Source organism: Marmota marmota, unplaced genomic scaffold (assembly GCF_001458135.2).
Source record: "Marmota marmota marmota unplaced genomic scaffold, marMar, whole genome shotgun sequence".
NCBI classification, from domain to species: Eukaryota; Metazoa; Chordata; class Mammalia; order Rodentia; family Sciuridae; genus Marmota; species Marmota marmota.
The window spans coordinates 1,991,434-2,005,801 of NW_025999862.1; the positions used below are offsets into that span (position 1 = coordinate 1,991,434).

Sequence of the window (14,368 nt, forward strand, 5' to 3'; positions counted from 1 at the left end):
CCTATGAACGCAAAAGCCAAGTGCCCATGGCCCAGTCACTGCGAGCCCCACCCCCCTCTCCCCGCCTGCTCCCACCTCTGGCTGGGTCCACAGGGGCGAGGAGGAGAGGGGAGGAAGGCAGGGAGCGTGTGGCTTCAGCTGCCTCCTGCCGGTTACAGGGGGCTGCGCAAGTCCCTCTTCAGCCCAGATGGAGGTGACATTTCCAGGTCCTAGAAGGACTGGCTCCTGCCCGGCTGCTGTTATGAGTTCTTGGAGACCCCCACACCACCCTCGGGATTCCCTTGCCTGATCTTAAAATAAGCCCACGTCTCCCGGCATGTGACACACCCCTATGATCCCAGCAACTCAGTGGGCCACGGCCGGAGGGCCACCACGGACAGACCAGGACAGACCAGGCCACCTTCTCAAAATAAAAAAATAAATAAATAGGATTGGGGCTGGGGACGGTGGCGCACCCCGGTAACGCCAGAGGCTCAGGAGGCTGGGGAAGGCTGAGGCAGGAGGACCGTAGATTCCAAGCCAGCCCTGGCAACTCAGCGAGACCCGAAGAAACGCAGCGCGACCCTGTCTCGAAATGAGAAATTAGAAAAGGGCTGAAAAAAAAGGCGGGGGGTGTGGCTCAGTGGTAAAGCATCCTTGGGTTCCATCCCCAGGACTAAAAACCACAGCAGTGCCCCCCATGTATATGCAATATAACAAATTACCCAGACTTAGTGCGTCACTTCCTGCCGAGACCCTGGCTAACAAGGACACCAATAAGGGTCACGTTGAACACCCCAGTATTTATTGGGCCCTTGAACCAATGGCCCTGGCATGTTGTAAACATTAACATGGAAAGACCCTGCGCCCATTCAGGCTGTGGCCCCCCAGGCCAGTCCCCCCTGTGGGAGAACCCAGGCTGACCTGCTGGGTCCCGGGCGCAGGGGTGCACTGAGCCCAGTCCAGGGAAGGGGGGTTCGGCCGGGGTCTTCTGGGTTCTGGGTCTGGGTTCTGTTCTCTCCTGACAAAAGGCAGGGACAGTGCAGGCTTGGGTCCTGGGCCTGAAGATAGCCACCCCAGAGCACCTCTGCTGAGTAGGGAGGGCCGAGGATCCCCACCCATCTTGCTGTCCGCCAGAGGAGCAAGGCTGGAGCCCAGCCCGGCTGTGGCCTGGTGACAGCTCACAGCTGAACGTGAGTGACCCATCAGCTAAGGCAGTGAGAGCCCCTCTTTACAAGTGTCCTCTTCCAACGTCTCCAGAGTGTCCTGCTGCGGGGTCTGAGGCACCTCTCCTGGCACGGCCCGGGGGGCACGGACGGCTGGCCAGCATCCTGGGAGAGGCCGACCGCTCTGCTCTGCTCTGCGCCAAGCCGGATGCCAGCCCCGTCCTCCGCACCTTGGCAGCACCAGCCCTCTCACCCATCGCTGGGCCCCGAGCCTCAGGTAGCCCTGACGTCCTCATCACCCGGCCTAGATGAGGTGCACCAGCAGGGCCGAGCAGGCAGAGCCCAGCACCAGGCCGATGGACATATAGAAGGACATCACCACTCCTGTGGCCTCGGCCAGCTCCCGGGGCACGATCTTGGGCCCATAGACGAGGGCCAGGGTGCTGAGGTAGCCGTTGCTCAGCCCTAGCAGGCAGGTGAAGAGCACGGGGTAGACGTCGGACCGGAAGACCACGGTGGCCAGGCGGACGCGGGGCTGGTAGTTGCAGAACACGAAGAGGGGGACGAGGCAGGAGCGCAGCAGGACCAGGCCGGGCAGCACCTTGCTCTTGGGGCCTGGCACCTGGACCCAGGCAGTGATCTGCCGGCCACACAGGTCAGCAAAGTTGTACAGGAGGAAGGTGGTGAGGGGCACGAAGAACGTGGTGGTCCACGGGGAGCCCGAGTCCTTGTGGAGGGACTCGATGTTGGTGCAGACGGCGGGGAAGATGAGGCTGGTGATGAGGAACAGGTAGAGCACACAGAAGCCCAGGCCGCCGGTCTTCTTCAGGATGGGGCGGAGGGGTGGCATGTGCGACCCACTGGATCCCGGGGCCACCAGGGGGGTGCTGCAGGTGTCCTGCGGTGCGGCCTCTTCACCAGAGAACACGCGGGCTGGACAAATGGGTCTCATATAGTACCTGCGGGGAGGAGGGCGGGTGTGCGGTCAGCGGGCCACCGTAGAGGCCACCTGGGCTTTCCAGGGAGAGACCCTGGAGTCTGCACAGCGTGTTCAGGACAGAACCCTTAGGCCCTGCAGCCTGGGGTCCCTTGATGACGCATGTGGTACATGCGGTGGCTACAGGAGGCCCCCCATCCCAGGCTGCCCACCAGGCCGGCTCCAGGCCTCAGCCCGTGGTGGCAGCTGTGCTTAAGGGACAGAGGGAATCAGTGCTGACCACCGCATGATGAGCACAGGCTCCTCCTGTCTTGGCTCGTCTGTTTTGTTTTGAATTTTGGAGAGGAGGAGGGGGAGATAGAGAAAAAAACAGCACACAGAAACCTGAAAATTTAAATTCTATGAGCAACAGAGCCTCATGCAAGGCACAGAGTAACACAGAAGAGCAACGACAGTCGAACCCTCCTCTCCTCCCACCTGACCCCTCCCGAGTGCCACTGACCGTTAGCAACCTCATCAGTAATGTCCCATGCACTTGCAAAAACCACAACCCGCACCCTACACACAGTTACTTAAAGTGGGCTCCAACTGTATGCAAGGCTTTTCTGCCACACTATACAGCCTAGTACATCCACAGATACGCCACACAGCCGCCTAAGTTGCGCGGCCTGTTACTCCAAGTGCTTATGCATAACTGCCTAAGAGACACGATCTTGTGGCCAACCTTTCACAGAGACCCCTGGTTCTCGGTCCCCTCTCTGGTGGGTTGCTGCACCATTGCTCAGCCTAGGCGTGTACAATGCCTTACTCCCCTGGACGTTCAGGTTGGCCCCCGTTTTTCACTACAAGTCACACTGCCACGAGCATTCCTATACTGAAGTCCTTACACACGTCGCCTAGTACTTTGGCAGGATGGATGTCGAAAACAGGAGATCCCTGGATTGGGAGTTTGCATCTGCCAGGCGCAGTGGCACACACCTGTCACCCCAGCATCATGGGAGGCTGAGGCGAGAGGATCGCGAGTTCAGAGCCAACCTCAGCAACCTTGCAAGACTCTAAGCAATTCAGCGAGACCCTGTCTTTAAATAGAATATTAAAAACGGGCTGGGAGTCTGCTCAGTGGTCACAGGTCCCTGGGTACAATCCCTAGTACCAAAAAAAAAAAAAAAAGTTTGAATCTGTGAAACTTGTCTTGATATCCAAAAACTGCTCTCTAGATAAGAGTCCCAATTCATCTCTGCCCAATACTAATCATCCACCCTATGTAACCTGACCTGTTAATTTTTGTGAGTACCTATTTACTTTTTTCAAAAATGTGACCATGATCTATAATCATCCTGTTAGAGTGCTGCCATCATGTGTCTCCTTCTACAGGGGACAGCTCCCTGGAGCAAGGACCACATGTGATTGTTTCTCGTCTACACAGAGTGGTAGAAAGAACTAGTAAGCACCCTACAGCAGTGTCTGCCCCACCTGATCTTCAGTGCTGAATACCATCAATCTTTTCAACTTCTGCTTCGGTTAGTTTGCCTTGCTGTGTGACTTGCCTGAGCCCTTAACCTCTCTGTGCCTCAGGTATCTGAAAGCCAGGAAACTGTATTAACACAGCTCCAACATAAGGGCTTGGGGTACACGTGTTGGGGAAAATCACAGCGTGGTGACAACTGGGTTTTGGTTTCAGCCTTGCTTCTGTCCCCCTGTGTGACCTTGGGCCTTGGTTTCTTCCTCTAAGATGGAGGTTTTACAGAGCTCTGAGGGTTCAAAGTCTCTGCCAGTCTTCCCATCCTGGGAGCCTCCAGCTGCCCCATGAGTGGGTAGAAGTGCTGCTCCCCGTCCTTCCCTGTGATGCTGAGCAGGGGGCTTTGGCCTTGAACCATCTGTTTCCCAATCACTATGAAGGGACAGGAACAGTCCCACTTCCCTCTTGCTGGGTCCTGGCCTCCAGGCTGCTCTGAGGAGCTGCACGCCAAGTTCCTGGGGTCGAGCTCCTCCCCACAGGCTCCCCAACCCCTCCTCCCGCCCAGCACGGGCTCCTTTCAGTCAGGTTCAGTTGGAGCAGCCCTGGGAGCCAGCCCTGTCTGGGAGCTCCGGCCTAGACAAGGTCGGCCTCTGGGCCTGAGTTCTAATCAACAAAGAAGCAGGAGTCTGTGCAGGCGGCCTGGCCCGGGGGCTCTGCCTCACAGGCTCAGCTCTGAGGCCCTGGGCCTGCCCAGATGCGACTGGCGCCCAGGCTGACCTAGGAGGCTGCCTGGTTTGGTACTAAAGTCCCAGGTGAACCAGAGGTCGCTGCTCTTCCGGTAACAGCCACCCAGAGCACCAGGATCAGGGTGCGGACTCTCCGCCCAGGTTCATCCGGGGTCTCAAAAGTGATTTCAAAAGCAGGACAAGGTGCCAGGCAGTGGAGGGGACCGGGGACAGTGCGCCAGCCTGACCCCAGGAACCACAGCAGGGCAATGTGGGGCTCAGGGGTCTGCGCCTGGGACACTGTGGGACGCCACGGCTGAGTCCTGTCCTCCTGAAGCCTCGGAGGCCAGCTGAGGTGGTGAGCAACCCCGAGGGAGGAGGGCAGCCCACGGCCCCCCCGGGGGTGAGGGTTGGTGAAGGCGGGGGCTGGCGCCCTCCCAGGGGCAGGAGGCCTGAAGCAGGAGGAAAGACCCTCGAGGCCACGAACCAGGGCTGGATGCCCCCCCCCCCCCTGCACTGCCCAAGGTCAGGGCCTGCTGTGGCTCATGGGTAAAGTGGCAAAATCAACGATGACCACAGAGTGTCACAAACAAAAATCAAAAAATCATAATTGTAATAATAATAATAATAATAATAATAAGAAGAAGAAGAAGAATTGGTAATAAACCAAAAAATAGGCACATAACCTGCTTAGCTCACAGGCCACCTCACAGAATAGGTTCCCGTGGAAGAGGGCAGCCCAGCCGGCTCCCTCTGTGGGGCCCAGGGAAACCTGGCCTCCTCTGGGTCTCAGCATTGTCACCTGTAAAGTGGGGACAATTCCTGTCTCCCTATGTCAGATAAGAAAAGGGCTTAGAAAATGCTTTGGAAAGGATAAAACGCGGGAGAAAGCCAAAGGCTGGTTTCTTTTTTGGTACCAGGGATTGAACCCAGGGGCCCTCGACCACTGAGCACATCCCCAGCCCTATTTTGTATTTTATTTAGAGACAGGGTCTCTCTGAGTTGCTTAGCGCCTCGCTTTTGCTGAGGCTGGCTTTGAACTTGAGATTCTCCTGCCTCAGCCTCCAGAGCCGCTGGGATTACAGGGGTGTGCCATTGCACCTGGCAAGATTGGTTTTCTAAAGAGCAGGTGGAAGGAAGAAAGGAAGAGGAGGAACTGGAGAAAGGAAAAAAGAGAGACTCATGGCACGAAGGGGGATCCTGAGGGCAGAAACATGCCCACCAGGCAGTGAATGGTGGGAAGTGCAGGCTGGAAGGGACCTGCAGACCCTGCTCTGCCACGGCTGGCTGTGGACCCAGGTGAGTACCCTGACTGCTCCCATCCCTGGGTGTCACCTGTACGTGGGAATGACCATAAAGAATAGCAATGCTAAGAGGAACCGGTGTGTCAGCAGTAAGCCAGGTGGGCACCCTGAGCTGGCCTGGCGCACTGCTGGAGCAGAGGGTGCAGGGTGAACGGGAGCTGTGATTTCTTACTGTCGCTCAGGCCCCACTTCTACCCCCTCCTTTCCTGTCCCTGAACCTGCAGACACCCACTGCTTGGGGGTATGGCTTGCAGCCAGCTCACACCAGTGGCCAGGCCAACTGACTGACAGGACCGCTGCAGGCCAGGTGCAGCAGGAGGCCCTGGGATACCGAGGACCCCCGCTCACCCTGGGGCAGGTGCAAGTAATAAAGAAGGCAACTGACAAGCCTGCAATTCAGGAGGCTGAGGCAGGAGGATCACAGGTTCGAGGCCAGCCTCAGCTACTTAGTGAGGCCCTAAGCAACAGAGCAAGACCCTGTCTCAAAATAAAAAGGGCTGGGGGTGTGGCTCAGTGGTAAAGCAGCCTGGGGTCCATCCAGGACCAAGCCCCCACGACCAAAAACCCCAGGGAAACAGATGACCCCGTCGGATGATGAGGAACACAGACACGGAGAGCTGAGGCTGTCCACTTAGGAAGACTGAAGGGCGCACGACAGGGCCTCACCTGGAGTACTCCAGCCTGGGCAGCAGCAAGTAGAGCCCCAGGCACAGTCCCAGGAAGGCGGCCGCCGTCAGGAAGAAGGCCAGGGTGCTGTCCGTCACGTCTCTGGACGCCGCCAGGTCCACCAGCGAGGCCACGGCGCTGATGGTCCCTCCCATGGCCCCTCCTGTGCAGGGCAGAGGACACCATGGAGTCGCTTGGGGAGGTCACAGGGGAGCACGTCCAGGGCCCCTTTCTGCTCAGACCAAAATAAAATTCCTCCAGTGTGAAAGAGGCCATCGTTCTCAGTGTCCCCAAGTGGTGGCAGACAGGAAGGGGTCCTGCCGAGTTTCAGAGGGGGTGGCTCATCCCCGTCCCTGGCCCAGCTCCCTGCTCTGTGCTGGACTTGGCCTCACCTGTCTCCTGCCCTGTTTTCCCCCTGTCCCTGACCTCCTCCCGTGCTGACCTCCCAATAGGATCTGACGGTTTAGATCCGAGGGACAGAAATCTCCGGGAGCTCGGGGTCTCCTTTCCTCTGTGCTTGGCCAGCGGGGAGAGGCTGGGGGACATTCCAGCACAGTCCTTCCAGCCCATGGGATCTCACCCACACCCAAAGGCAGCTGTGGGCTGCCTCATGTGAACCTGTGCACAAGCACACGCACGCACACACCCATGTGCATAGCCTCACACACTCACCCACAAGCAGGCAGCCACCCCCACACAGAAGGACCTCGCCCAGCGCTTTGACTCAGGTCACCTCATGCCCCTCACGGCTACCCAACGCTTCTCTTGTGCCGGGTGGCGCGACCTAGCAGGGCGACCCTGGACCCCGAGCCCAGAGACCCAGAGCCCAGGGACCCCGTGCCCAGGATGCACATCTGCCCTTGACTCGACCTCGCTCGCCCTGACCCTGGAGGCCAGGAGGACTTCTCAGGGCCACCGTCTGCTGTCTGTAAGATGGAACCGCGATGCCCGCGGGCTGCTTTGACAGCTGCACGAGAGGATCCTCAGAAAGTGCTGGGCACATGGCAAACTGTCACCAAGTGCCAGTTCCCTTCCCTGCCAAGTCACTCGGCTGTGTCCGGGAGGCCAGGGTGTGTCCTCCTTTGCTTCAGGAGCCTCAGCCATGGGGAGTCAGTGTGTGCCAGCCGCGGGGGGTCAGCTGCAGGAGTGTGACAGGCAGGTCACCTCTTGCCTCGCTCTGCCTGAAAAGTGGGGACCACTGCTTGTCCTGTCCATCCCGAGACGGCAGAGGGAGGGAGTGGGAGGATGGATGGAGGAGCGGACACTGCTATCCACACACCGATGCCTGTGAGCGTGTCCACCCCTGGGTGGAAGGGATGTGTCTGCTGGCCTTAGAGCATCGGGATTTCTACTTTCAGAGAGGCAAGGAGGCTGACCGTGAACGGTGGGGCAGGCTGGCCCATGTGGGCGCCAGCTGCTCTACCACCCCGGGAAGCTCTTACTGGGCACCTCTTTGCCCACTGCTGGGTGGGGCAGACTGGGAGCAGGACAGTAGAGGCCCCGCCCACCCAATGCCCCATTGCTGTCTCACCTACACTCAGCCAGAGCCTCTACATGAGGAATGGCCTCGGCCTTGGCCCCGATGGACAATTCTTTTTTTTTTTTTGGTTACCAGGGATTGAACTCAGTGCTTAGCCTCTGAGCCACATCCCCAGCCCTATTTATATTTTATTTAGAGACAGGGTCTCACTGAGTTGCTTAGGGCCTTGCCAAGTTGCTGAGGTTGGTTTTGAACTTGCAGTCCTCCTGCCTCAGCCTCCCAAGCCTCTGGGATTCAGGCATGCACCACCCACACTTGGCTGACAATACTTTCCCTCAACTTTGTCAGCATCCATTCCATTAGCCTAGGTGGGGCCTGGAGGGGAGGCAAAGACACCCAAATCTGCAGAGTGACTAAGAGCACAGACCTTGGAACCAGAGCCTCAAATCCCAGTCTAGTCTCAGCTCTGCTACTTCTAGCTGTGTGACCTTTGCGAAGTCATAGAAACTCTCTGTGCCTCCATTTCCCCCATTTTCTGATGGGGGTGTTAGTAAGACCCACCTCTCAGGACCGTCCTGAAGAATGAAAGGATTATTATATGCAGAGTGCTCAGAATGGCGCCCAACGCAGACAGGGTCCAAATTCCAAGTAAATCCTCTCACATTCCCAATTAGGTTGTGGTTATTTCCGTCCTTTCCACATCAAAGCATCGACAACAGGGTAAACCCTTTGCCAAGAGGGGGGCCCACTCCTGAGAAGCTGTAATCCCCACCTGGACGTTTCCTAAGAACCGGGGTTGGACGCCGTAAGACGTTCTGCCGCTGCCCGGAGGAGAGATCTTAACATCCCGCCTATTGATTCCCCCTCTCCCTTACCAACTTGTGGAGAATTTGCAATTTTATCATCAACAACAAACCAGGCCTCCGGGAGCTCATCCTTCATGACTCCCTGCTTTTATCTCATCAGTTATGGAAATACATGCAAATGAGAGGTTTAAAAAAAACACCCTGGAAACAAATGAATTGTTCCTCAGATGCCAACACGCCCAGAATTCACAGATGGGCTCTTCGGGGGCCCAAACGAAAAGGGTGCTGGGGCTCTGGGAGCTGGAGCCACCTCGGATGCCCAGGATGCTGGACACCCCTGGTGGGGGCTGCGCCCAGTCATGACAACAGCTTCTGTCCCGGGAGAACTCGTGCCAAAGTCTAAGCCCTAAATGCTCCATCTTGAATCCACTCGTTCCCGGGTGGTCCTCTGGGGAAGGATAATTGGGAAGGGCCACTTGCTGATATCAATGGTGTCTGGTCACTGGCCCCTGGAGCAGAAGCCAGCTGGGCTGAAGTCACACAGAAGAGCCCTCCTCCAGCTCGGTGGAGGGAGGTGAGGGGATCAGAGCCTCTTTTTGAGGCCAAGGGTGACAGGGGGATTAATGTTTGGTGGCCCTTTCCCTCGGCCCAGACCTGCCCTTCTTGAAGCACGGCGAGGGCCTGTGGACTGGGCTTAGGAAACTCAGCAACGAGTCCATTTTTATTTTATTTTAGGCCCAAGGTTTTCCCAGAATAGAGCCAGAAGCCTAATCCCATATCAAAGATGGCAAACAGACCGGAACTCACGTCTAGACTCTGATCCTGCCTGAGTAATTGCCTCAAGGGCCGTGTTGAGAAGGATTTAGAGGCTCAGGAGGAAAGATAGGGATCTATTAGTGATGTCTGGCCCTGGCGCTGGGCGGGGAGGGGGATCTGCTCATCAAGGTACTTGTCATCCCTGCCACGTAGCACCTGGCATCCTGACCCAATGGGCACGGCGTACAGTCTAAACAATTCTTCTCAAGTCGGCAAACGTTGAAAGCACTCCTCTGTACATCAGAGACGTGTGGGGACACAGACAGAGAGGCCGAGCCTCGGGCTTGCTCTAGGGGTGGTGATTTCTGGGGAAAGCTCGGAGGCTGATTGACCCAGCTCTGTTTTACCTTGAGGGGTCACTGGGGACAGGGACAAAATAGCCGAGGTCCTGATAACAGGCTCAGCATCTGCATGGAAACTTCAGCTGGGGGGTTGACCCCTGCCGGTCACAAGCCAGCCCAGAGAAGGCCCAAGTCCAGGTGACCGAGGCGCTCATTCACTAGGCCATCGGCTCCAAAAGGACGCATCTCGTTCACCTTTGAATCCCTGGCACCAGGCGGGTCCTCTATAAAATGGGAAAGAAGAAAAGGCAGATAGAAAGGAGGAAAGGAGAAAAAAGGGTGGAGAGGACAGGGCAGGAAGAGACACAGGAAGGAGGAGGGAGGGGAGAAAGAAAGGCTGGTTCAGAAATGGTACTTGGAAGGCGACCTGGTTTTCATAAATGACTGCGATTGCAGCTCCCTCCTGCCTGTTCCTCTTCTGGTGTGATCACCACACTCTCCCACAGAGACCTGGGTGGCCTTGAGTCTAAGTGGCCTAACAGCTATGGTGGAAGTGATCCTGCGTAGCTCGGTCGAAAATAATGCACTACCTGAGCCTCTGGGGACACACTCCCTGCTGCCTGGACACCATGCCACCAGGAAGCCCAAGCAGCTACGGGGAGGTCCAGGTGGAACCCAAGCCCCTGCTCTAGCCCAGCTCAGGGCAGCTGCCGGCTTCCGGCCTCCGGACTCCGGCCTCCAGTGGGCTCCCAGGATCGGCCCTGGGCCACAGAGCGGAGCAGCTCTCACCTGACATCAGCGCCTGGGCGTTCCTCATGGGGAAGGTGCCAGTCAGGCCATAGACGCTGCTGCTGAAGATGGTGGAGGAGCCACTGACGATCACCATGCAGACAATGGTGATAGCGAAGAAGCCGTGGCGCCAGGAGGAGGTGTCCACCTTCACCAGCACGGTCATCACCACGAAGATGGCCAGCGTGACGGTCAGGGAGGCCAGGACGCGGACACGGACGGGAATCCTGAGGTGAAGACAACAGGAGCCGTTAGATGTGGCCTCCGGCGTGGCTTGGGGGTGGTGCTGGGGAGGCGGGGGAGCTGGGTGGCAACGTCCACTCTGCGTCCAGGAGCCTGGGTTTGAGCCCTGCCTTCCTGCTCGTGGGAGTGGCCCCGGCTTCAGCTGTGCACCTGCACCTGGGAGAGGATGCACTCAGGGGTGCGGGGGCTCCAGGGAGGTAAACGGTGTGCAGCAGGGGCAGGGCCAGTGCGGGTGTCCTCTCCGTGGACACTCTGCTCTTCAGCTCACTGGCTGCGAGGGTCGGTGACTGCTAAGCCCCCTGTTCCGCCTGCCCCTGAGCTGTGCTCCCGCTGGCTTTGCCGAGTGCCCAGAGCAACCACCCTGCGCTTCCCGAGGAAATCTCGGTGGGCGGTGGGCGGGAAGGGAAGAGAGCTTTGTCATCGCCATCCGTTATCACGGCACTCACAGTCCCTAACTTGGGCTGGCCACTCTTCCACGTGTAGGTCCCTTCTGACACCACGGCTAGGGAGGCTGAGTCAGAGAGCTTAAGGGACTTGTTCAAGGACACTCGGCTGGGCCCCAGGGGGTACCCAACGGCTTCCTGGGATGAAGGGACTCTGAGTGGCACAGCATGGGGGGCCAGGGCTGGACTGTCCCAAGTTGGTCTCAACTGTGAGGGCAGCAGCCAAGGCAGAGCTGGTGTGCCCAGGGCCGGGCCCCAGGTGCCCCTAATGCCACACCACACCCAAGCCCTGCCCGCCTCCCAGCCTCCGTGGACCCGGGAGGATAGCGGGGAAGGAGGCCGTGGGAGAAAGGCCCGGTTTCTCTTCCAAGAGGGACAGCACCATCTCCAGGGCCCTGAGGCCATCAGAGCAGACCAAGCCCTAACCAGATTCAGTTCACTCTCCCACTAACCAGGGGCGGGCAGGGGCGTGAGTGAGAGAAACGTGGACGGTCGGAAAGGACACACAGACACGTGGGCACGAGGGGGAGCGAGAGGACGAGAGGAAAGGGCCGCAGTGAACCTGAGTCCCCTCCGGGTCCCCGGTGGGAGGGCAGGTGAGGCCTGGGCACTATGAGGGGGGCAGGAAGCCCGAGGAAGCGCAGGGACAGGCCTGGCTGCAGAGGAGCCGTGGGGAGCTGGCCCCGAGCACCGCGGGCCGAGTGCTGTGCAGGCAGCAGGCAGGGGACAAGCAGCACAGGCCCTGTGTTCCCCCAGCAGAGGGCCATTGGAGCCGGTGGGGCATCCGGGGGCCACACGACCCATCCTGCCCCAAGGGGAGAACGGGCAGTGCCCTGGGCTGGGCACACAGGACTGGAAAGACTGTCCACCTGTGTGCCTTCACGGAAGTGACAGCGGACTCCGGCTGCAGTCAAGATGGAGAGGAGAGCACGGGACAAGGCTGGAGAGAGACAGAGCCGGCCCTCGAGGGCCTCCTTATCCTGCCAGCCCAGGACCTGGTCCTCAGGGGGAATGGGGTGGGCCTGGGGTCTGTTGGCCAGCCCTGTCACCTACACCACCCCAACCTCACACAACAGGCACATGACCCAGCCCAGGTGACGAGAGCGTCCCGAGCTCCTGGCCACTGGGAGTGGCTGGATGAGGGATAGCGTGTGACCGGCTCAGGGCCACCGCTCTCTCCCAGGACTGACTGGGAGGTGGTAGGGAGCGGCGCCCTGCAGCGTCTATTTGGCTGCCGGAGTCGCCCTGGCGGCTGTGTTGGGGGAGGCTGCCAGAGATGAGCCAGTGGAGACTCGCAGAGCCCAGGGACAGGGCAGAGGGGACTCCCTAGACCCGATCACGCCCAGGGCAGCTCTGATCTGAACTTTAAAGAACGAGTTCGGCCCCTTTGGAGTCTCTGACATTTGTTTCAAGCGCACCCACCAACATAGAGGTCCGTCAGAGTTGCAAGCTGAGGAAGGACGGGCAGGAGCTCCCAGGGACGCTGCTGTGCCCACCCACAAGCCTTCCCTTGCCACACTGGTGCAGGAGGCAGGCTGGAAGTGACAGGCGCTTAGCACTAAGAGCAGGCTTCAGCGATGACGCCTGGAGGGGCTGGAGGGGGACACCCCAGCTCCCACCTGGTGTGTTCTGCTGGCTCCGGGCAGCACTAAGCCCTGGGTCCCTGGCGGTGGCTGGGCTGGTGGGTGTCCCCTCCTTCTGCCTGACCCTCCCTTGTTTCAGGGTCTGCTTCTGGGAAACTTCACCAAGATGCCCACTAAGACTCCCAGTAAGACACACCTTCCCCAGGTGCACAGGAGCTTCAGCCAAGGCAGCTGCCAGGTGGGCAGCCACGGAGCAGCTACAGTCAGAGCAAATCAGACACCCAGGAAGCTGGGGGTCAAGCCTTGGCCCTGATGCTCAGGGTCATCCTTCATACTCCAGTCTCACCCAGGGGGCCCGCCTTCTGCACCCAGAGCTGCCCCACCCACCCCAGAGACAAATGGCCAGCAACACTCTGCCCAGCTCGGCCATCAACTCGCAGTGTGATCCCAGGTGAATATTCTCTGAGCCTCTGTCTCCTCTCTAAAAAGAAAAGCCTGGAATAGCGAATAATCAGGTCTCTAATAATGGAGCATTCTAAACCAGGGGAAATACAAGTGAATGCAGAGGTTGAGGAAAAATACCGAAAGATTCCAACCAGTTCCTGGTAAAGGTCTGCTGGGAAGCGCGTCTAACAACCCGGGAGGGCAGTGGTGCTGGGCCGCTCCTCGCGCTGGCCTCATCCCCCCACACTACCTGCCTTCCACCCCTTGGGTGTGGCCGTGGCCGGCTGCCCACACCTGTCTCCCAGACACAATGATGGAAAAGCTGGCAGTAATGGGGGCTTCACCACAAGGAAATTAGTGGCTTGAACAAGAAGGTGGCTTTGCAGAGACCTAGGGGACACAGTGGGGGATGAGGCCAATGCCAAACACGTCACAAAAGCAGAGCAGTCCAGAGCACAGCCCCTCCCCCAGGGTATAGCGCCTCACCTGCACAGGTGCCTTCCCACCTAGTTATCTGCAGCCTCAACTGCACCAGAGCCTCCGCCCATGGCCCCAGGACCTTGGGGATCCCGGGGCCATTTCCAATGCCATAAGGCTTTATGAAATGTGCGGGGCTCAGCCCACCCCACCCCAGAGCTCCGGGGGGCACACTATCTGTCTCTGCTTCTTCCTCCCCCAGGGTAGGAAAGTGGCCCCAGGGAGCGTGATGCTCTTGGGACTCTAGCGAAGGTGCAGGCGAATGTTGCCCTGGTGTCAGAGTTCTACTTGGGGACAGGGCATGGCCAAGATGACAGCCCACGAGCCTGGGGCAGGCCACACAACGTGAAGATTCTTGGAGAGGGACGTCCACGGTTCCCAGGCTGCCGGTTCCCCACCCCCACCCCTTGCCCCCCCACCACAAGGGAGGGCTCAGGACCCCAGGGGACAGTTTCTTCATAAGTCTCCAAAATGTAAATCCTCCTCATAAGTATTTATGATGCTGCAGATTTAACATAATAAAACACTTGGCGATTATGGATGAGCCAGTCAGAGAAAGCCAGGGTGCTCCAGGAGGGAGAGAAGGAGACATTTCAATCTCGCACATTAAATAAGAAACAGCCGAGCCCCAGAGGGTCCTCTCCCAGCCTGGGAACAGACGGGGCTGGGAGCATGTTCCCGAAGTGCCCAGCCCCCCCCCCACCAGCAGCAGGTCAGGCAGGGCAGACTCCTCAGGGTCACACCAGGGGCCTCCCCGCTGGCTTGCTGTG

At 58.7% G+C, this 14,368-nt stretch overlaps 1 protein-coding gene across 1 annotated transcript in view; it reads right to left on the minus strand.

The window, feature by feature from the left end:
• Positions 1 to 762: 762 nt before the first annotated feature.
• Positions 763 to 14,368, minus strand: part of Slc29a3 (solute carrier family 29 member 3) — a 34,302-nt gene continuing 20,696 nt past the window's right edge. The window contains exons 4-6 of the mRNA XM_015500525.2: positions 10,409 to 10,635; positions 6,237 to 6,399; positions 763 to 2,104 (exon numbers count right to left, since the gene is read on the minus strand). Of these exons, the coding sequence (XP_015356011.1) occupies positions 1,450 to 2,104; positions 6,237 to 6,399; positions 10,409 to 10,635 (1,045 nt within the window). The 3' untranslated portion in view covers positions 763 to 1,449. The remainder of the gene's footprint in view (positions 2,105 to 6,236; positions 6,400 to 10,408; positions 10,636 to 14,368) is intronic.